At 37.9% G+C, this 24,492-nt stretch overlaps 1 protein-coding gene across 1 annotated transcript in view; it reads left to right on the top strand.

The window, feature by feature from the left end:
- Positions 1 to 11,795, top strand: part of mapk8ip1b (mitogen-activated protein kinase 8 interacting protein 1b) — a 58,790-nt gene extending 46,995 nt beyond the window's left edge. Inside the window, exons 6-12 of the mRNA XM_046033222.1 lie at positions 2,062 to 2,137; positions 4,912 to 5,084; positions 7,912 to 8,015; positions 9,010 to 9,126; positions 10,011 to 10,081; positions 10,395 to 10,493; positions 11,660 to 11,795. Coding sequence (XP_045889178.1) covers positions 2,062 to 2,137; positions 4,912 to 5,084; positions 7,912 to 8,015; positions 9,010 to 9,126; positions 10,011 to 10,081; positions 10,395 to 10,493; positions 11,660 to 11,732 — 713 coding nt within the window. The 3' untranslated portion in view covers positions 11,733 to 11,795. The remainder of the gene's footprint in view (positions 1 to 2,061; positions 2,138 to 4,911; positions 5,085 to 7,911; positions 8,016 to 9,009; positions 9,127 to 10,010; positions 10,082 to 10,394; positions 10,494 to 11,659) is intronic.
- The last annotated feature ends 12,697 nt before the right edge of the window (positions 11,796 to 24,492 follow it).

Genomic DNA, 24,492 nt, shown 5'->3' with positions numbered 1-24,492 from the left:
GGAAAATGTAAGCCAAGAGTGTGAAACACTGTCACTGTTGGACCACAGTCCATTATAAACCACATAATAGATGCAGTTTATACAAACACTGACAAGGGAAACATATTCATTCTCTCTGTGATTATGGAACCTCGCCAAAACTGCCTGCCAAAAATAATATCAGGCCTGCGGCCAGATTATGGTGCTTTGATAGCGGCAAAAAATATAAATAAATAAATATTTTGATAGCTGTGCTTAAATAGATCTTAGTCATGACAGCAACAGTTACTCACGTAATCACTTCCTCTTTAGTGGTTTTGCCTACCAAATAAGAGTGCAATAAACTTTACTGGAATGCTTATTTGGAGTTGAATTGAGCTTTTACTTTTAAAAATTTTGAACGACATTAAGAGTCTGTTGCCTGCTTGACACACCTCCGAAAGATCCGTCAGAAAACGTGATTCCCCTAAATGTTCTCTGCCTGGAGACAGTGGGGAAAAGTGTCCGTAGGTTGATAGATGTGGATCAAACACCGAAACACTAAAAATGCAGCACATCCCATAATGTGAGCATGAGAAATGCTGCATCCATTTGTTGGAAAGAGAAAAAAAAAGTTGTCCCGAGGTGGTATCGAACATGTAAAGGTTACATGTAAAGGTTAAATGTTCGATACCACCTCGGGACAACTTTTTTTTTCTGTGAGGTGCATGTCCTGCACTTTACAGACTGAACTAACCGAACACAGTGTTAGTGAAGTTTAATGTTATGTCTTATATTCTCATCCACAATCTAATGGTTGTAAATATTGCTCTGATGCAAAATTTATTTGCCGACCCCTGCTGTATATTATTGCTTCTTCTTCTTCTTTGAACGTACGTATTCAACGTAGTGCTGAGTGTCTGCACTGCCCGAATTCTACCTGAAGTAGAACAAGAAGAATGTAGCGACGAAACGCAATCTGTAGCGCTGTTTGTCCGCTTTCAGCTACTGTGGAAACATGACGACGCGACGTGGCAACGTCCATGGAAGTGGGGACACACGGTTTTGTAGATATAAATGTATTGTATTATTCTACTAAGTAAATAGTTTGCAGACTGGTCAGATACCTAAAGTTGTGCTGCAGCAGTTTAAGAGATAGGCTTTTATGACTCTGGAAAGTTACCGCGGTGAAAATAATTGTCTCCCAATCTTTGTGATTCTTGGTAAATCGACAGAAATATGCCATTCATGAGGAGAGAGTTTTTTGAGAGTGTAAATGTCGGTCTGGACAAAGTATGGGGCTAAAAATGTAAAAAGTCTGAGTGAATTTAATTAAAGTTTGTCTAATAAGCTTTGAGAAATGTGAAAATTTGGACTAATGTTGGTACTAGAGGAAAGATCAGTGAGTCACCAAATTTAGAGATTGGGGACCTTGAATATCCTGTTGCTGTCCATGTGCTTAGAGCAACAGTTCCTGTCAATTTCCTTGTTAGATTTGCAACTTTCCCAGCGGGTAAGTCTCTGAGTGGAAAAGAAAAAACAAGGCCGAGGTGGGTGAGCAGGATGCTTTGATGGATAATTGTAGGACTTACCTTCGAAAACAGTTGGGAATATCACCAGTCATACATTGATCCACACCATGGTGCGCATGTGTGTGTAAATCAGCCTTAAAGGGCAAGAGGTAGGATTCATATGAAAGGGGCAGGCAGAGAACGAGGGATTTATCTGTAATACATGCATGGTCATTACATCGCTAGTCCTTGCTGTCCTCTTGGATGCTATCCATATGTTTTCCAGATTCATTAAAAACAGCACAGCATTTTATCGGAGTAGTGCAGGAGGGGGTAACAGATGTCTCAGGGGAATGCAAGTAAAAATACACAATGGTCATCTGTTTCACGCCTAATTAAAGTGTGATTCATACGTCCTAAAGAATGCATGTGCTTTAAGGTAAACACAGTGCGCCCTAATTATGTTTACTGTTTGTATTTGATGGACTTTTGTTGCAATTTGAAATCAGTATTATTTATTTCTTACCAGTTGAATACAGAGGCTGGCACTCCACACTGTATTATTGCCTTTTCTTCTTCTCTGGTTTTCAAGGTGCTGAGTCCTTTGGCTTATACTCTTGTGTCATAAATGGAGAGGAGAGGGATCAAAGCCACAGAGCCGTCTACAGGTGAAGAAGAACTACACTATCTTCATCATTATCACACCTACATCCATACAAAATGTTGTACCATGACTGAAAACACATGAAGTGTTATGCATCATTCTTAATGAATATGAAAACATTTGCTCAAAACATCAAACAAGCTGTCAGTGAATCAAATGTAGGGCTGCAGCTAATGAGGATTTTAGTAAGCTTCTATAGATTGTTTAATCGATTCATTAATGTGTCGTTTAAGAAGTACTATTGCTTGCCAGCCGCAGCGCACCCCTCCCCTCCCGCATAACTTTCATTTTATGGTGGACAGACTGTGACATTACATAGTTGTTGTTTTCATTTAGCTTGAAATAGTCCCAGACTGTGGACACTTTTTCTTCGTCCCTTGCTATTTTCTCTCTCTTCCTCCACTTTGCAAACAGCGCCATTATAATCACATCATGTTCACACAGTGTAAGTGCAATGTGCGACAGTAATAAATGTCTGTGCGAAACAGTGTTCTATATAGTTATATGGATTAAACAAAACCTCGATGCAAAGAATTTGTGTCGATGCATTTTAGTTATCGATTTAATCGATGTTTCAGCCCTAATCAAATGTATTGACTCAAGTACAGAAAAACCCCAGAACCCAGCAGGAATGAAGTTCAAGATAAATTATTTACACAAAGCAGGAGCAATAGCCAAAAAGGCACCTAATTCACATATAACTTTTGGCTAATTCAACTGTAATAACAAATGTATTTTATTTTATGGATGGTTTAAGTAAAACTTTGGCAAGTAATCATTGTGCTTATATTCTTATATTCAAATGAAATTTGATACTCATTTACCAGATTGTTGTCATAGCAAAAGTTGCAGATGCTGTGATTCCTATCCAGGCCTTTAGAACTTCCACCAGTGATATTGCTATTGCTATTTTGAGGTGAAACTAAGGTCAGGGTACCTGAACATTATAATGTTCAGTGTTCGTGTTTAACAATGAATTTTCAAATAAGTACTTCAGATAATGTCTCTGAAGTCATAAAGATTTGTCTGAAAGCTCATATTTCTTGCCCCGCCAGGCTTCTTTTTAGTGATGTTGCCACGTCCCTGGATCTTAGGAAGTAACTCAACCATCATTACACTCAACAACACAAGCAACCATTTTTACTATATATCTTATATTCTTCTATGTAGCACTCTGCTTCTTTTTGTTGGTTATATGTTGCTGAACTGCTCAAATTGTTGATAGACATTCAGCAGTCAAACAATACTAAAGTTATGGCCCATGTTTTCTACGGTTGTCTTCTTAGCATGACCCAAGGTGTTACACACAGCAATGATTTATAAACTACCAAACTACCTGAGATAGTGGCTCTGCTTTAAATACATTTAATGGAGAAATGTGGCTGAGAAAAGTTTTATTTTAATGTGTGATTGGCAATAGATAATTGAGATAGATAAGATAGAAATTTAAGAAGTTTTTACCAAGTTGCAGGCAATAACAGTTCAGTGGGTTAAACTGTTTACATGTCTGATCAGCTGCCGGCTGATGAGGAAACTTGCCTTTTCTGCTCATAATTAGCTTGCACTGTAACTGTTTCCTAGTACTGAAAGTTTGGTTCAGCTGATTTCTATCGCCCCTTCTTAACCGTGACAAAATATGCAAGACTCTGAGGTATATTATATATATATTGAACAGTGAACAGTCAGTCTCCTCCATGTCCACATATCCCAGTGTCAAACACTATGTACCCACACCTCCCTCACTCCTCTGTTGCATTGTTTTAAATTTGAAATTACAGAGGGCTCAAGTGGAATTTCAGGCTGCAGTTACCCTTTAACAAGCTTATCTCTGTCAGTCATTTTTCTTCTCTTTTTTTTTTGTAGTTATAGCAGAAAATGCTCAATTTCTTCATGTTTCCCCAGTAACAGTCACACTCCATTTGGCTCCAGCGTAGAGATACAGATGCTGTTGGAGACCTCAGGCTGATAAATGCAAAGAGGAGGGGGACAAAAACAACAGCAATGCAGTCAGATCATGTCATGGTGTGGAACATTATCCATACATAACTGAAAGCAGTGTTCCCTTTATGTGTATAATATTCTGTAGTTTTGTTGTTCCTCTATAGTGATTAGGATCACATCTGAATAGCCAGCATCAGGCTAGTTAGCAGGGTTCTTTGTTACTGGTTCTGCCTTCAATTGAAGTGTTAGAATTTGAATTTCTGTGACTCACTGAATTGTGAAAATATTTCGGAGAAGCTCAAGGATGCATATTGGTCAACCCCGACACTGAAGACCTTTCTTTTGATTACTAACAAAACTTGAAGTGGATAGCAGATGTAGTTACCTTTGATTTACAAATGTAATTTATCATTTATGACCAATGTAAACAATTTTGCTGACAACAAAATTAAGCAAAGAATTAGTGATATATAAGTTTTTGAAACATACTCAATGCACAAATGGACAGTAAAAAAAGAGGAAAAAGAGTCATTTCAGCAGTTTCTGGTATGGCTATGGTGAGACGCAGTGGCGGCTGGTGAAAAAAATTTAAGGGGAGGCTGTGCAATATCCAGTCAGTTTCAGTAACCGTCCCAATACAAATTAACACAAACTGCAGGATACCAGTGCTTTGTGAAATATTCAGAAATTATTTAATGCCAATATTATATAATTATATTATATTAATATACAAAAACAATAACAGTGAACATAAACATAGAAGGGTAGGGTGTAGGGGGGGTTATCCAGCCTGTGAGGTCCCTCAGATCCTATGCATGACTATGTCTGTCTCAACAGGTTTGTTCCTAGACATGACGATGAGTTGGAGATGGAGGTGGACGATCCGTTGCTGGTGGAGGTCCAGTCAGAGGATTACTGGTACGAAGGCTACAACATGAGAACTGGTGCTCGTGGGATCTTCCCAGCTTACTACGCTATAGAGGTGACAAAGGACCCCGAGAGCTACAAAGGTACTGACACTGCCATGATTTTTAATTATAGAAGGCTGACTGTGGATGTGTTAGTAAAGAAAGCCCTTTTCTTTTAAATAAATGTTGTGCTTTTTTTATTTGTGCTGTTTAGTTTAAAATTGTAGAAATGTGTCATGGTTATTAGCTTCTACAGGTAAACATAAGAAATTTCCACAGCAGTGATAATACTTCTCCATTCCTGTACTATAGAGAGCTAAAGTGCTGCTCCATTTAAGCTAGCATATGCTTCTCTAGCCTCTGCCAAACAATATATAGTATCTTCCCAGCAGGTTACTTTCATTGGTCTTTCTAAAAAGCTGAAACAAGATAAATGAAGTTTTCCGTCCATATTCTGAGAGTGGGCTATATAGATAAAACTGATGTAACCTGACTGTCTACAACTGTAGCCTACTGACTAGTAAAATTCAAACACCTAATTTCAACAAAGATAAAACCATTGTTGGAATTAAATGTTTAATAATATATATGTATATATGTAATATAAGTATGTATATAACTGTAAGTATGTATATTAATTTGGACAGAAAACTCCAGTATCATGTTTCAGTGTTTTAAAAAAATGGTTTTGGGAAAGCTAGTGGAACATAATCATCCAGTGAAGGTTAAAGTCAAGGGCAACTGGACTTGGTTGAAGATACCACAAAGTGGAAAACCAACAAGCGCCCAAGCCGGAGAGAAGGAACAGAACCACCTGAAGGGGGTACTTACAGCCTATATGGACCTTTCTGAAAACAGCCACAAGATCGCAACAACATTGTGATTCCTTACATGTCTGGAGTATCAGAGAAACTCAGAAGGATTTTCAACAAACACAACATCCCTGTTTTTTTTAAACCCAAGAACACACTAAGACAGATGCTGGTACATCCCGAAGACCGCACACGAAAACACAAGAAAAGAAATTTAGTGTATGCGGTCCAATGCAGTGAGGAATGCACAGACCTGTATTTTGGGGAGACTAAACAACCACTACACAAACGCATGGCTCAACACAGAAGGGCCAACTCCTCAGGTCAAGACTCTGCAGTCTACTTACATCTGAAGGACAGAGGACACTCGTTTGAGGACCACCAGGTGCACATTTTAGACAGAGAAGATGGATGGTTGAAAGAGGTGTCAAGGAAGCCATCTACACCAGGGTCGAGAAGCCGTCATTGAACAGAGGAGGGGGTCTACGCCACCACTTATCCCCCACTTACAATGCGGTCCTTCCATCACTTCCCAGGAAACTCAACAAACGTAACCTATTGGCCTCAGGTGAAAATGCCAACGATGGTCGTTCAGTCTTGGCCTGGGTAGCCCTAACGACTGTAACGACTGTCGTTACAGCAACCAGGAACACTAACAAACCAGCAGTATCAACGATCCTGGCAAACGACCCCACTGAGGTTAAATAGCTGAGTTTCCCTGCCAGTCAGTCAGAACTGAAGAAGTCCCTTGGATGAGGGACGAAATGTCTTCCAGTATCTTCAACCAAGTCCAGTTGCCCTTGACTTTAACCTTCGTTGGATAACTATGACCTGGGTGACTGAGAATCTTCAAAGACATCTAGTGGAACATAAGTTCATCTGTATTCACTGGTTCAGTTCTCTTAACTGCTTGAGTTACAGTGGTATGTAATTGTCAAACTATAAAGACTGAACTCAAGTAAGCTGATGTCTAAATACTGAAATAATAAACATGTTATGCCATTTATTTTCCTTTCATGGTTTTTTAAAGCCTTTACACATAAATTGAGTGATGCTTCTTTGAGTCATGTGATGCCAGTGTAGCTGAAAGCAATCTAAATTTAGAAGTTTTTATATTCAGAACAATATTTAAAAAGAAGAAGAGAGATACATCATAAAGGAAAGCAGCAGCAAAGAGGATACAGAGAGAGAGTTAAGAGTCCTGGTGTACGTCTGTTTGTTCATCCAGTTGTATTTAGAGATTGTTTCTGTTGTCTTTGTAAGTCAGTTGTTGTACCATCCGGTAGAACTAAAGCTGATTGTCTAACAGGTTGATATGATGTAGAGCTGAAACAGTCGTTTAATCAAAAAGAAAATTAATAGACAACTAAACAAAGTCATTTTTCAAGCAAAGATTTAATAATCAAGTTCCAGCTTTTCAATTGTGAGGATTTGCTGCTTTTCTTTGTCCCACTGTATGTGATAGTAAATTTAATATATTTGGGTTTTGGGCTGTTGGTCGAAAAGACTAAAGTAATTTGAATATGTTATCTTGGGTTTTAAGAAATTGGGCATTTATCACAATTTGTAGACATTTTATCGACCTCAAAATGAATTAATTAAATTAATCAAAAAGATAATCTGCAGGTCGCGGCCCTAATATGAAAGTTATTTCACCAAATACAAAGGCCAGTGCAGAGACCCAGATAGGCTCAGTTCTCATTAGCGGTACCCTAAATTTGTTTTTCTCACTCACAAACACAGTAATGTTTGTGGGTGAGACACCTGTGAGGGATCATGTTCTGTGAGGGATCATGTGGGCTAAACATGAATTCCAGGCAGTATTATGCCCTACAGCTGAAACTCAGCTCTGTCAGGTTTAAGATGCAGGTGACATGGGTAAAAATATAAAATGGTAAAGAGTAAAATGCAAAACAACGGTGTATTGTTTTCCTTCTCTTGAACGAACACTACTTATTTTGTCTCTTTAAAGGAGCTACTAAAATCTTACCTGGATTTTAATGTTTACATAAATTATTGCCACCTCTTCTATGTTATGTGATGTTGTTTTGTTGCATATTATTATTATTTTTGAGGTATTTGCTCTAATTCCACATATTTCTTTCTTTCCTGTGCAGTGAAGAGCAGTGAATGGATGGACAGATATAGGCTGAAGTTCCTGGGCTCAGTTCAAGTGCCCTTCCACAAAGGAAACGATGTTCTGTGTGCAGCTATGCAGAAGGTACAAGGTCCATGTTGAGCGCATCTGTGTGTGTTTAAGTTTGTAAGTTTGACTACTATAGTAAAGCAGCATTAAGGAATATATCAGAAATTAAAAACTTTGGTAGACATGTGCCTTAATGCAAAAAATAACACAGAGGAGCTAAAGTATGTATCCTAAATGTGCACTAGGGCTGGACAATAAAACAAGAATCATAATTATGGCAATATAATTTTTTTTATTAACAATATAACAAATATTCAATAAATGTTTGATTTGATCCATTTGAATCACAAACAAATTAGCACTTATTTTTTCTATTAAAATATTAATTTTGTTGAGGAAAACGGACTACTTTACTTTATTTTACTCATGCATATTTGTTGAAAAAAGATTTTCATAATTGTTTTGAATGTTGTACCTCAGATGTTAAGTGATCCACTGTTTGGAAAGCGTTTGACATGTTCTGACCATAAAGAATAGTTTAAAACCACAATTAACCATCTAGTTCCTTTAACTTTCACTGAGGAACAAAAATCAACAAAAAATTGGCTCTTATCCTGATTTGAAATTTTTTTATTGTGATAACATTTTTGGCAATATCACCCGGCCCTATGATTAACCATTTCTAACTGTCTTTAGAGTAAAAATTGGGTTTACACTGGAAAAAATGGAAAATGACTTAATTCTTAATGCTTAAAAATGCAGAAAACTTCACTGCAGTGGGGGGTCATTGTCCCACAGTGCAACACACAACAAGCTACCTGCAGCTGGCAACATCTCAAATGAGGAATTAATTTAATATCTCATAGGAGAAAGAAGAAGTATCACAGTAAAATTAGTTTGACTGTTTCCAATACAGAGAGAAACTTATCTATTACATAAGTTATATAACTTATTACATCTATTATGTATAACATTTGTATTTTCATCTAGTTAGAAATTTTGGTTACAATTTTTGTCTCTTTTGAGTTTTTACAAATTTTAGGAGTCATCTTTTATATTTGTTTTCCAGATTGCCTCCAACAGAAGGATGACAGTAAAGTACAACCCGCCTTCCTCCTGCTACCTGGAGATCAGTGTGAAAGGCATCAAGCTTGCAGTTCAGGAAGATTATTATGCCTGTGACAGAGTAAGACTCCTTCTGTCACTTTGTTTTTCTAATGTAAAAAGAATTAAGTGCAGCTTCTTAAGGGTTTGTCCAATAAAAGCTCACCCTCACACCAGAAACCCATTGAACAGCGGAGGCATGTCTCCCCCATGTGGCTGCCAGTAGAACTGCAGGCAGAGATGTCAGGGGACACAAGGGAAGTGTTTTCTTAAAGGAGATCTTACTTCACTATTTCCATTATGAGCACCTATAAACTTACACCCCTCGACATTTAAGAGAAAGTAATTGTATTATTTACTTTAGTACTTTTCAGAAGAAAGTTTCACATTCTAAACATACTTTTAAATATAATGTATGCACATACAAGCCCCTACTCCACATACAACATACAAAATATATTGTTTGAGTGAAGCAACATGTGTCAGGAAAGAAAAAATCCTATCCCAAACAAAGAATCCCAAACTCTACAAATGACATCTGACACAGCAAATGCTCCCATCCTAAAAAACAACTGTTTTATAATGATCCATCCAGAGATGAAAGACATTTAAAGTCTTAAACCCTTAAATAGTTAACACTGACTTCATAGTTATTTAGTAGTTTGATATACCTAGACAATCTACAACTATTATACAGTTTAATAGCATAATAACAATATGATCATGCATTACACTCAGATAGGGGCCATTTTGCTGTACATAAAGAGTACTTTTACTTGAGATACTTTTGTATATTGTGCTGTCAATAGTTTTGTATTTCTAGCCAAGGAGCATTGTGAATGCAGGAATGTCACTTTTTAATTAAGTTTATTTTGTATTACTTAGATAAGAACAAAACTGCCACCCTTAGTAAGTGTAGAGCAAGGAATCCAATACATTTATTCTGCATTTTTGTCTTGTTCGCAGAGTAATGAGTGCAATCACTTCTTCCAGTTAAAGAATGTTTCCTTCTGCGGCTATCACCCCAAAAACAGCAAGTAAGTTAACACAGAAAACCTAAAACAGGACTTTCAATGAGGGACTACAGAACCAAGCACATGTTTGTACTGTCTGGCTAGAATCAAAGAAAGGCTGAGACATTTTCACCCACAGAAACCAAACAATAACTTACCACAAGATGTCGCTAGAAATCTAAAATAAATATACTAGACTTCAGACATAGACTGGACCGCTTGACTGCTAACTGATCAAATGTGAAACTATCAAATGTGAAACAGCAGTTTATTATTAGGACATGACAGATAGTATATAAAAAACTTTGGAGTGTTTTATCTACTTTCCTCTCTACAGGTATTTTGGTTTCATAACTAAGCACCCAGCAGACCAGAGATTTGCCTGCCATGTGTTTGTGTCTGAAAACTCCACCAAACCTCTTGCAGAGTCAGTAGGGTAAGTTTGACTTTTTTTCAATTAGTAATGCACAGAGGAGGTTTGTGCATTTACTTCATTTCTGTTGACACATACAGGTGCATACTCTGGTTTAGAAATGCTCCAACCTGGAGTTTTATGTTGTTAATTGATTAGAAACAGCTAATCTGTTATAGATCACGGATTTGTTTTTGGAAATCAGTCCAGTGTTAATTGTAAAATCCAACACTTGGTTAATTTCTAACCCCTATTTCCTATGGTTTTGTCTGTCCGATATAAGGCTTGTTTGTCCTCTATGCTACTCTGCTCAATGCTGCTTATTTCATTATCATTTATTGGGAATAGTAATTCATTTCTATGCCAAGACAGTTATGATATTTTGTTTGTTAGATATCTCAATATCCTGTTGACTAGCAGCTCATTTATGGTGGGGATTCCACAATTTTCTCATGAACTACCTGGATGAACTTTGGCAGATGTTTTTAAATTCATATATCTCATTTATTCATTAATTTTGAACATTTTCCCGTGGGATTGTGCAGTCTTACCAGAGGTACTAAAAGTATTCAAAGTACTGGGTATTATATTTCATTAGATCCTACAAAATAAACAGGGTCTCAGGGCCAATCCGCCAGTCCTCATTTAGTCCTATATTGCATTTTACAAATCATCAGAAAAACCTGCAGAATCATTTCAAGGCAAAGGCGTTTTTTAATGTCAAAGTCAACTTTATTCTCAATTTCCGCCACATGTACAGGACACAGACACGACTGAAATGCCGTTCTCACAGTCCTCCAGTGTAAAAACAGTAAACACACTAACAATAAGAGTATTATGTGGATAGTTGCAACATGTAGGCACATTGTAATTACTGCATCAGTTAGTGCATCAGTTTCTGAAATGTCTATTTGTGATCTGCATCATGATTATCATAACTCTTATTGCCACTGTCCAGTATAGCAGTAGAACTTAAACTCCTTGAACATAAACAGAAATCACTAGGATCATGTTTCAAATTTCAGAGAAGTAGAGAGAGTAGAACTGAGAATTGTCCGCTAGTGGGGCAGAAGCTAATCTTAAAATTAGGTGTAATTTTGGCTCTCAGTTGTCAGTGCTATAAAAACATCAAGGTGTGAACTGTTAAATGAGGTCTAGAAATAACTGAAGTATGTGTCTTTTACTTTCAGGAAAGCCTTCCAGTTGTACTATAAAGAGTTTGTGGAGGTATCATGCCCTACAGAGGACATCTACCTGGAATAACCCTGCCCTGCCTTCAACCACAGCCCTGTACAGTACACTGTATCTTAACATAATGTTGCATGAAGGACAGACATATATATAATTTAAAAATAAACAAAAAAACAAACAAGCAGGAGAAGAAGGGTCAAGTATTGGAACTGTGGTGAAACCTGAGGAGAAGAGATGAAAATGAGCCAACGCAGGAGAACAGAAAATATGCAAAATGGAGTCGGTGATGAGGTGGTGATCACAGGCTGTCTATAGAAAGCACAAACATTGTATCATGGCAGCCTTGGCAGCACTAGTTAGCTTGCAGCGTCGTCTCAACAGGTGCAACACTGAAAGCCTTGAAGCCAAAATGAACTGCACCAGCTTGTTCTTGACAAAAGAAAAATAGTGGCTGAGATTTGAAACAAATTACTACATGAGTTTTTGTTTGACTCTAAAATTAGGGTCTGAGCATAACGGAGGTGTGTATTTACTAAATAACATGAAGGCACAGAAAATTTTATCATTTTAGCCCACCATGAAGGAGACATCCACATTGTTCAGTGACAACAAAACCACCCTAAACACTGTAGTAAAACCATCTACAGGTGATGTTATTAGCATTTTTGGGTCCCATTTAAATGTTTGGCATTAGGGGGCAAACCTTGTCGTCAAATCCAGACAATTACATCAACCTTTTGACAGCAGAAAATGTTGTAGAAAAATGTGTACACGGCATGGTGAGGCTCACATTATAGTGCACAGGCACAAGTGTGTAGCGTAGGCATGTGTTGCCTTTCACCAATGTGCACCAAGTATCAGGAAGAGGCCAGGTAAAAAAAGCCTAGCAAAATTTGTTTGACACAAAAACAGGTAAGGGCCTGAATAGAGCTTAAAAGATAGTCAACAATTATTTTAGTTATCCATCCATCCATCCATCGTCAACCGCTTATCCTGCATACAGGGTCGCGGGGGGGCTGGAGCCAATCCCAGCTGACATCGGGCGCAAGGCGGGGTACACCCTGGACAGGTCGCCAGTCCATTGCAGGGCCACACATAGACAAACAATTATTTTAGTTTTTTTAATGTTAATTAGTTTAGTTAGTTATTAGAGTTAATTTTAAAGAAAATATGACAAAAATTTTGAATATTAGTTCAATTTCTTTAATATGTCAACTTGGGCTTTGAGAAAATCGTGATTGGCATTTCTTTGCATTTTGTGACTTTTTATGGAAAAAATAATTATTTGTTAATAAAAATATAAATTAGCTGCAGCCTTAGACCCAGTGATTAACAAATGTTTGTGTACATGAAACCCTTTTCTTCCTTTTGTGCTTTCAAACAAGGTCAAAGTTGAAACTGGAAAGGAGTAACATATAAGTGGTGCACAATGCCCAAGTTAGTACATCAAATATCTAACGCAGATGCAAAGTTATTCTGCTGCCAGTCATGTGTAGAGGTCCTTTGAGTCGTAGGGCTAATCCTTTCTACTAATGTCCTACAGTCAGACAGTGTTAAGAGGAAATATAGACACCGATTTCTACATCCAAAAGAGCCAGCAGTAGTCTAGAATGTAATGCTACAGTTTCCATGCTAACGGATCTGTTGGTTTTCTGTAGGTTGAATGACATTCTGGGAAATTTAGATAATCACTCATTTATGTAGAAGTAGACATGACGGGGTAGACTAAAGTTTTTTTTGGTTTATTTGGTTTGGTTTTTGTGATTTATATATAAAATATGTTTTGCTGCTGCCCCTGTCCACAGCAGTACATTGCTTTTCTTCAGTGCTGTTACGACTGTCTACTTCTCCTAACTGGAGGCATGTCGAATGCCATCCACTGTATGGAAGTACTTCATACAACCCCATTTAAAAAAATCCAAACTATCGCTTAAACAATGAATCCCCAATAACGCCTGAAATGCCCTTAGCATCCCTTGTCCATGATAAAAAAAACAGTGAGAGGGTGTATGACTGTGGATTTTTCCATTTCAAACCTTTTAGCGGCTTCTATTGGTACTGTAGTGCTAAGCTAAAAAGGCCCAACCTTTTGCCCAGTAAAGTCTTAGTCCTTTATACCTAGTCTAATGCCAGACACATTCCGCTTCTTTACTGTGTGTTCTAACTAGGTATGATATCAGTGACTGAAAACCTAAAGATAATTTAAAAAACAGGCATGGGCTCTTTTGCGGTATGAGACAACGTCACGGCTCTTTTATGTGGTGTTTTAGAAACCTGTTCCTCATAGTTTCCGCATCAGAAATATTCACTGCCATCAGTGTGGTGGCGATAAGATAACAAGGCTGATCCTCAGTACAGTTGGTACAGGTGCTGACAAGGGAGTAAAAGCAAAACTCTGGTGTCTTCATATCTTTACTAGTAGTGCCTCTTTTTCCATCAGATCATATGACCTTCCTCAGTAAACTGTATCACGACATTTTAAGGGATTGCCATTGAGTGTGTTTTGAGTTTAAGAGTTTGAATGCAAATTGTGATGTAGGAGTATGTTTGTTGTGACTTGCGCTTTTTTCCACTTCACTAAATGTGCTGTGCTGTACGTGTGTTGTCATAGGTAATGTTTGTTTCAGAGGCAGGGTCACAGTGAAATTGTCCTCATGCAGAGCCTTTATGTCTGCAATCTGAGAGTAAGAAGTTAAATAGACAAGACCGAAAGATTCAACCAAAACCAAGAAAATTCTCTAATCAAACAGGACGCACGTATTTAGGAAGTAAAAATGCTCATGTGCCATGGACCCATTAGATGGACGCATTCAGATTCAGATCCAGTCTGTTAATGCATCCGTGAGACAACTTGTTTTATGATTTTGCAGTCTTCATAGCAAGCTCTAGAAAACCATGTGTGCGCCTGCTCTGAAGTATGTTTGAGCTGTGTAAATTCTCACTGGACATTCTAAAAAATCTTAAATGCCATTAAAAGCTATGATGACGTTTTAGTGGTCAGCATTGATATACCTATAGGACTTTTTGAATTACAGTTTGCTGGTGAATACTTGTGATTTGACTACTGGCTTGAGCACAGCTGAAACAATTAGTCGATTAATAGATTAGTCCAGGGGTTTTCAAAGTGTGAGTTGGGCCTCCCTAGGGGGGCTTCAAACTGTTTCAAGGGAGGCTCAGTGAATGGAAGTGAAACAATATTACATTACTTAATGCATTAGTTATCAAAAGGAGATCACATAGAATAGCCTACATGAGTGAGAGATACAGTAGTTTTTGGGAACTGTTTTCCCCCCATCAGAGTCAGAAACTAATAAATAACTTTTTAAAAAACTATTTGGTGTAGTCAGAAGTTATGTCAAACAGCAATATTAGGCTATTTTGGTAAAATTACCAAGTAAACTAAAGATGTGGTGGGGGGGGGGCGCCGTTTCCCAAGCTTTGTCTGAGGGTAGACCCACAGTCTCAGACTTTGAAAACCCCTGGATTAGTCTATTAAAAGAAGGATCATTTTCACTCTTTTGATAAACGATCATTTATTTAAAGGTTTAATGTTTATGTTTTCAAATAAAAATGGCAAACATTCCCCAGTTCCAGTTTCTCAGTCTTATGCTAAAGTTAGTAGTGAATATTTTCAGGTTTCAGGGTTTTGTCAGTAAAACAAAACAAGCCATTTTATAACGTCACCGCAGCAAAGACATTGTAAGAGTATTTTTCACTATTTTCGGACATTCTATGGACCAAATTATTAATCGAGACAATAATTGGCAGATTTACCCCAAAAGATTTAAAATGTGAACTAAGCTTGTTAGCCTGAAACCTTTCTAGAGAAGACCAGATGAGTCCTTAAGAGAATAGCTTTACAGATCAACTTCACTTCCTCTCAAGAATTTACATGCATAGCACGACATCACAGCATGATTCTGGGTCCAGCATGGGTACAGCACAGTTGTTCTGTAGTGAATACAAACAGAGAGTGAGCTTCCTATGGCTTCATCTATGGCTAACACTAATGTGTAACAGATTATTTTATGTGATCTATATACAGAAGATAAAATGTCTGTAAAAGAAAGATGTGGAAATTGTTAATTCAGCCTTCTCACTAGTCCCCATGATTTTGTTCCTTTCAAAAAAACAAGTTGTCTGCTGTTGCTGATCAAAGCCATCGTGTTCGCATCAATAGATCAACACTGACTTTTATATGATTTCCCTTCTCAAGAGCCAATGAGGCAGACAGGAGAAAATGTAAAGTATTGGGGCTATACAAAGGGTGTATAGACATGCCATATATAAATAAATAATTTAATATCTGTAATTATAAATATAACTTTATCTTGATTCAAAATGTAGAATGTGAAATTTATCTTTTTTTATGTGTGAATTATTCCTTATTTAAACATTTTAATGCAGATCTCATTGTCTCCTGTCATTATTATAGCATAAAAATACACACACACACACACACACACACACACACACACACACACCACCACCACCACCATTTCTGAGGCATCTGTTAGCCGTTTGGCTTTTCAATAGCTAGTTAGCTTATGTTAAGGCTAGCGTATCTTCTGACAGTAAGAAGAGACACAAGACGGCGTACTGAAGGCACACATTGCCGTAAGTGCTGCGTTAGAAGGCTGTTCAAAACTAATGTAAACAGAGCTGCCTTCAGTTAAAAGTGATGCCTTCTGAGGCAGCTGTCTATTACGGTATCGAGGCAGTGAGGCAACTGCATTCTGTTTCGAACAAAGCCATAGTTTTCGGTTCCAGAACCGCTGATAAGAATTAGTTCAATCATCTGCTGCTGGAAGGGCATTCACAGTGAACATTAAAGCTATCATTAATGGAGCACATAACAGGATTCACTATGGCAGAAAGTGCAAAAAAGACAGCATAATCTCTCAAGCAAAATTTGATAAATTAAAGAGGTGGTATTATGCTCATTTTCAGGTTCAAAAACTTAATTAGGGGTTGTACCAGAACAGGTTTACGTGGTTTAATTTTCAAAAAACACCATATTTTTCTCATACTGCACATTGCTGCAGCTCCTCTTTTCACCCCGTGTGTTGTACGCTCCGCTCTTGAGCTACAGAGTGATGCATCTTACTTGTACAAAATCTTTGTTGGGAGTTGCACATGCGCAGTTCCCGGGTAAGGACTACTAGCCAATCAGAAGTACGTAAGAAACAAGGTAGTGTGATCCAAATCAAAGCTGCAACCGTAACCTAGCAGATGGTAAGTTATTACCAGTCCACAACCACACAACATCATTGTTCCACATCTTACCATCAGGACTAAACCTTTTAAACTGTTGCCGGTGTTCTGACGATCTATGCTGCCTTGCCGAAAAATGCTACCATAGCGCAAATCGATATACTCGACTCTCCTCGGCCCTGCTCCATTTTCCACTGCAGATAGTACCCAGAGATAGTACGTAGCTTGTCGTCATAGCGATGCCACACACAACTGCCATGACGTAATATTCAATGCGACACACACCACAAAGGAAGCTACGTAGGAAGCTTAAGAAGGCCAAATTCCCACGCTAAGTTCTTGTCAGCTTTTACAGAGGAGCAATAGAAAGCATCCTGACCGGAAACATCACAAACTGGTATGGGATGTGCACGGCCCAGGACCGGAGGGCTCTGCAGCGGGTGATTAAAACTGCTCAGAAGATCATTGGTAACCACAAAACAAAGTGTAGTGAAGTTTGAAGGAGCTATGGCAACTGGCAGCGCTTGTAGAAGCAGCAGCTGGTTGCCATAGCAAAGACTGAGACAGAGTCAATGCTTAAGTTTCAAACACTAAGTTTATAAAGTGTAGTCCACTCATTCATCATCCACTTACTACAAATGATGGCAAGTTGGTGGGATGTTTTCTTACTTATGTATAACAAATATAAACCATCCAATGGAGACCAAGTGAACTTGGCAGAAATTTAACATCAAACTAAAATATATTATGGACTGGTAAGCTATTTTGCTTATATCTACTTCCAGTGTTAGGCTTAGGTTTGATGAATTATTGAATTTCTTCACATAGGAAGCAGCATATAGCGGCTGTTCCAAGCAGCCGAGAAAGCAGGCATGTGGTTCATTTTTATGTGAGGTTACAACTCATTCAAAAACATGCAAAGAAAAGGTGATTCATTTCATTAGAAACTACATATAGCCCCTTTAAAAGTAATCAGTAAACTTTTAAAATCTATACTAAAACATGCTGGGAGCCAGTGTAAAGAGGCTAAAACAAGAGCAATGTAATGATGTTTCTTTGGTCTGGTTAAACCCTGTATATGAACCCCTTCCCTGAACTGGAGAATACTATTACTTGACCTAAAACTTAAAATGGTTACAACATGGATTTATAATAATCCTTTCATACTGTGTGCCTGTCTGCCCTCTTTAGTTAGTTCTCAGTCAGTTTTGTTATTTTAGTCTGTTATTTAGTCTGTTTTTTGGGCTTCAGCTCTGTCTGTCGTTTTATGTTCAGTATGCCCAGTGTTAGTTAGTTAATTAGTTAGTCAGACAGTTGTTTACCACTGCCTGTTTAATGTCAGTCTGGTGTGTTTTTCTTGTTTCAGTCTGTTTTCCCTATTAGTTTGTAGTCTACTCTGTGCCTTTAGTGCTGTTCAGTCTGTTTCCTGTGTAGTTTGGTTTTGATCTGTGCCTGCCTTAGTTCCTGTCTAATTCTGTGTTAGTTTGTTCTGTTCGGTTAATTCAATTCAAATTAGCTTTATTGGCATGAATGTGTAACAACAATATTGCCAAAGCATCATACGTACAACATAAGAACAATCAACCCCATACATTTCATTAAACAAGTAATTAAAGCGTAAAGTAATCAAAGCGTATGTGTGTTTGTGTTAAAATAAATTAAGAAATATAAAAAATTTAAATAAAATAAATAAACAAAACAGTAAGCATGTGTGTGTTTAAAAAATATATATATTAAAAATTAAATTAAATTTTTTAACATGTGTTCTGTCTGTTACTCCAGTAATCCCTCTGCATGCCTGTCTCTCTGCCTGCCAGTCTCGTTAGTCCTGATCCCTCTAACCTGTGTTGTCGTTAGTCCCTGGTGTTTGGTTTGTTGTCTCTGTCCAGTCATTATCATGTGTAGTGTGATGTGTGCTCAGCCTGTTGTTGGGACTACCTGTTCTATCATTTTAGATTTACCAGTCTCAGCAACCTATAAGCTTGATTATATTGTTTTGTTTGGATTACAATCCCTGAACTTGACGTCAGCTCTCTTGTGTCTTACGTTTGGGCTCTCTCCTTTTTGGACTCATCTGAATCCTGACAAATCTAGCATGCTCTCTTTCCTACAGTACCAACACACATGACAGCTTTTAGCGTCATTGTTGAATGCTAAAAGTAGGCCTAGTATAAATAACATAAGTAATTAGGTGGTTGTCCACCGTGGGTCAGAAACGGACTTTCTCCCAGAAGATTGGTGTTTGTTTCCCGTGTGAAACAAAAAGTCAACACTAATTATTTTTAGTTATGTTATGAAAGTTTGTTGTGTTACATAAGTAACGTTGTAACGTAGTTATTTTTAACCCAAGCCATGATCTTTTCTTAATTTTAACCACGTAGTTTTGTTGCCTAAACCTAATGAAATTGCAATGTTTCACAACGTTAACCACTTGCCGTGTCACAAGGTTAACCACTGGTTTTATTTAGAAAGTCTGACCGGATGTTGCATATTTATTCTTGTAGTGTCAAAATTCTGAAAACAAATGCAAAACAATCTATAATATAATATGGCCCTCACATACAGACCAATCATTTAAATTCTGGTTTTCAAGTTCAACTCACTGATTTCTATTTGTGGATCATGATGTGTGTGTGTGTGTGTGTGTTTTAGATCGTATTTCACATTTGCGGATCATGACCATTGTCCTCAAATAGAAAATACAAGGAGACGTGCACAGACACATCTTTTATTTGAACATGTTATGGTTTTTGCTGGAAGCGATCCTCCATGCGTGACAGATCAGCTTAGTTTCTGTTTCAGTAGTATTCATCTTCCAGGTTAGGTTGATAACGATGTTCAGTGTTGGGTGGCTGAGGAATAGGGAGGGGCCTCTCAATGTAATCTGCAGCAACACATTAACACAATTAGATGAATGGAAAATAAATGTGACTTCTCACCAGTAAAATACCAGCTGTCCTCTGTTTTATCAGTGTTGCTTTTGTTCAATGTTTGTCTTGACCTCGCACTTGGTACCTTGTTTGGAAAAGTGCCACATAATTTAAGATTAGGAGTTGCTAAAAAAATAAACTCGTCAGTATCCCCCATGTTCCCGGACTGCCCACATCACACACAATGTAGCCACGAGGCAATGTCTCCTGCAGTCGTTGCTCCCTCACTCTGTTTCTTTTTTTCAATATGCTGGGAAGGGGTTGTTCTTGCAGAATTTGAGGGTGCAGTTTATACATCAAGTTCCAGAAAACCAAGTTAAATAATAATAAGTAAATTATTAGGTCAGGTCTCAATTTCTGCCTCAACATGTTGACATGATGATTTCAACTTTCCCTTATCTTAACAATATGTCTTACCATCAATAAGGCTAACATGCTGTTTGAGGAGGCTGGTGTCAAAGAACAGCTTTAACTCTGCTGCACCTTCATCAGCTCGGCTAGAGGAAGACAACAGTAAATGAAAATAAAGTGACAGTACCACCATCACACTACAGAGGTAGACAATATCATAAAAACAAACTTATGTTTAGGTTTAATGCATATAATAATTTGATTATGGACAACAAACTGAGAAAGGAACTTCTACAGTTAAAATGTTTTGTTCCATCATCATTTTATTAAAACTGAGGCAGTGAGGCAAGTGCGTTCAGATCAACAAAATTATGTTAAACTTAAGGAAACTATATAGCAATTCAAATAAAATAGCCGGGCTTTCTTGTATTTAGGTGAAGATAAGGTTGAATGTTTTCAATTCTATTGCTCTTCGTCCTGCCAAATGTTTTCCTCCTAACTTTCTTCTAATTTCTAACAGGTGGTGATGGTGCAGTGTGTTCCTGAGCAACACACTTAACCCCTAGTTGCATAAATAGCAATTGTAAGTCGCTTTGGATGAAAAGCTAAATGAATAAATGTAATGTAACACTGTGAAAATACTGTTAAGCCCTGATCCGACAGGCCGCTGTTATTGCAGTGAGAGTTTTTTTCCCCAGTTGTTTTCTGTAGGCTGTGAGCATATTGCACACTGCTCATGTGCCCTGGCCTTTTTGCAGGAGCACTCTGAAGGCCATGATTTGAAACCTTCAACTCAGAGGAGAAAAGGGTGTAGTTATCCATCAAGTTCCAGAAAACCAAGTCACAATGCCAAAGCAAACTGTCAGGTCTCAATTGTTGGCTCAACATGTTGACATGAGGATAATCTTAAACAAAAAATGTTTAAAAAAAACAATAGAGACTTTTTGTTAAAGAAATGGTAGTCCTCGCCCCACTGAAATGTCAACACAAAAAACACACACACACACACACACCCAACGCTATTCCCGGGAAAACAACCATACAGTTTTGTGTGGCTGTTAACAGATGAATGATAGCATGACAGTATGTCCAACACTGACAAGAAAGATGTTTGTAAAGAAGACCCACCTTCTCAGCAAAGGTGTGGACATACCTCCATTTATCACAAAAGAGATAAAAACGAGGAGAGGTACAATGTATGTACAAATCCTGTCTGAGAGCATTGTAACAGAATGCAGAAACTACACACCGCTTGTACACAGTTTGGAGAAAAACAAAAAGGCCATTGTCATGACTACAGGTGGATAATAAATTCAAGGCACAACACACTAAATGTTTCTGCAAAGCCCTGGATTACACTTAAAAGAACAAGACACACATCTGGGTGATACTCTTTCCCTTAATTAATTTAATTCTTGTATTTTAATTACAAAGGGCTATATGACAGATGGGAAATTGTGGAGCCAAGTGAAACATAACAGCTTTCTATGCAATTAGAAGAAATATAAAAGTTTCCAATTTGTATTAGAACTGCCTACATGAGTGAAATCTGGGGACCAAATTATGAATCATGAAATATACATATGAGACAAAACAATAATAGAATCAGTCAGAACATTACGCATGTCAAACACTAAATAAAGCCTGTAGAGCAGAACTCACCAATACCCCCTTATATTGAGACTACAAAACAGAGCAGTTCAATTTTACCATCACACAGCCCTAACCTGCTAAGACCCAGATTAGAGATACCACAGCTTGCTGGTCCTGAGACTATGTTCAGACAACCTGACTTGCCCTGGACCACAACACTAAAACCAAGTCAGACCAAACAAAATTACCAACCAAAAAAAAGAAAACTATATCACAGATTGACAACTATAAAAAAGGAGCTTATCTGACCACAGTAAAAAAAATAAATAAATTAAAAAAAAAAAAATCAAGAAAGCGAACACAACCTAACTATAGGTTTATTGGTTTAGTGAGTGGATGAGAGAAAATGTGCTCCATTGATACTGTGCTGTAAAAACAATGAAAGTGAGTAAGGAACAACACAGAGGTGTGTGGACGTAAACTGGCTGCTTCCCTTTCTTATTAAATTTTATTTATATAGCGCCAATTTACAACTACAGTTATCTCATTGCACTTTTCATATGGAGCATGTGTAGATTTTTACTCTTTGTGAAACATTAGAGAACCCAACAATTCCCACAATGTATTATTAAATTTTTTTTAATTACCTTGTTGAAATGTGCTATACAAATAAACTTGCTTTGCCTTGCCTTGCCATGACCAAGCGCTTGGCAACACTTCCTTTTAAAAGGCAGAAACCTTGAGCAGAACAAAGGCAGCATTCTGCCTTGACCGGTTTGGATTGAGGAAGCATAAAGAGAGATAGCAAGAGAGCGGGCTGAGGTGAGAGAGGAGCAGCCAACACAATATCCACACAATAACAAAAATTAAAAAATAAAAAAAAAATATATATATATATATATATATATATATATATATATATATAGCGCTGTAATTAAACCTCTTCTTAAAAAGGCCACTCTTGATTCAGGGGTTTTAGCCAACAATGGACTTATATCCAACCTTCCCTTTCTCTCTAAGCTCCTTAAGAAAGCAGTCGCCAAACAGTTGTGTGACAGTTGGGGCTGTCGCTGGGCAACACGGACTTTCAACTCCCTCCACAAATTTTCTATGTGGTTGAGATCTGGAGACTGGCTAGGCCACTCCAGGACCATCAAATGCTTTTTACGGAGCCACTCCTTCGTTGCCCGAGTGGTACGTTTGGGATTATTGTCATACTGGAAGACCCAGCCACGTTCCATCTTCAAGGCTCTCACTGATGGAAGGAGGTTTTGGCTTAAAATCTCACGATACATGGCCCAGTTCATTCTTCACACAGATCAGTTTTCCTGTTCCCTTTGCAGAAAAACAGCCCCAAAGCATGATGTTTCCTCCCCCATTCTTCACAGTAGGTATGGTGTTCTTGGGATGCAACTCTGCATTCTTCTTCCTCCAAACACGACGAGTTAAGTTTTTACCAAAACGTTCTATTTTGGTTTCATCTGACCACATGATATTCTCCCAGTCCTCTTCTGGATCATCCATACGCTCTCTGGCAAACTTCAGACGGGCCTGGACATGTACTGGCTTAAGCAGGGGGACACGCCTGGCACTGCAGGATTTGAGTCCCTCTCAGTGTAGTGTGTTACTGATGGTAGCCTTCATAGTTGAAGTGTACCTATGATGAAAATTACAGACCTCTCTCATCTTTCTAAGTAGGAGAACTTGCACAATCAGTGGCTGACTAAATACTTTGGCCCCACTGTATATACTGGAAGTAAAAGAGACAAGTGAATTTATTTATACAGCACTTTGTGTGAAATGAGTGGATTTTGCTTGCTCATGAGTTTGAGCATGCGTATGAGCGCACACCTGGTTGCAATCAAAAACTGCATAGCTAGTTGCTACATATTGTACATAGAGTACGGTCTAGACCTGCTCTTTTATGAAAAGCGCTGTGAGATAACTGTTGTTGTGATTTGGCGCTATATAAATAAAATTGAATTGAATTTAATTGAACATGCCCCTTTAAGTGATTATAACACTCCTGGATTCTATAAACTTCAATTTTCAGATGTTAAACTCAGACTGAAGTTATTGAGATGTATTATCTAAAGATATAGTTAATCTGGATGGCATCGCTCTGTGAGGAATCTCGACGTTATCTTGGATCAGGTCAGCCTACACATCTCTCACACACACACACAGGTCACTTATCTGTGCAGTTGATTTTTATGATTTTTATTTATCTAGTCACATATTACCTTATATATATATATATATACACACAGGTGCTGGTCATATAATTAGAATATCATCAAAAAGTTGATTTATTTCAGTAATTCCATTCAAAAGGTGAAACTTGTATAATGTATACATTCATTCTACACAGACTGATATATTTCAAGTGTTCATTCCTTTTAATTTTGATGATTATAACTGACAACTAATGAAAACCCCAAAATCAGTATCTCAGAAAATTAGAATATTGTGAAAAGGTTCAATATTGAAGACACGTGGTGCCACACTCTAATCAGCTAATTAACTCAAAACACCTGCAAAGGGCTTTAAATGGTCTCTCAGTCTAGTTCTGTAGGCTACACAATCATGGGGAAGACTGCTGACTTGACAGCTGTCCAAAAGACGACCATTGACACCTTGCACAAGGAGGGCCAGACACAAAAGGTCATTGCTAAAGAGGCTGGCTGTTCACAGAGCTCTGTGTCCAAGCACATTAATAGAGAGGCGAAGGGAAGGAAAAGATG

The sequence above is a fragment of the Micropterus dolomieu genome, linkage group LG20, assembly GCF_021292245.1.
Source record: "Micropterus dolomieu isolate WLL.071019.BEF.003 ecotype Adirondacks linkage group LG20, ASM2129224v1, whole genome shotgun sequence".
In the NCBI taxonomy this organism is placed as follows: domain Eukaryota; kingdom Metazoa; phylum Chordata; class Actinopteri; order Centrarchiformes; family Centrarchidae; genus Micropterus; species Micropterus dolomieu.
This window is presented reverse-complemented; position numbering and strand designations above follow the sequence as displayed.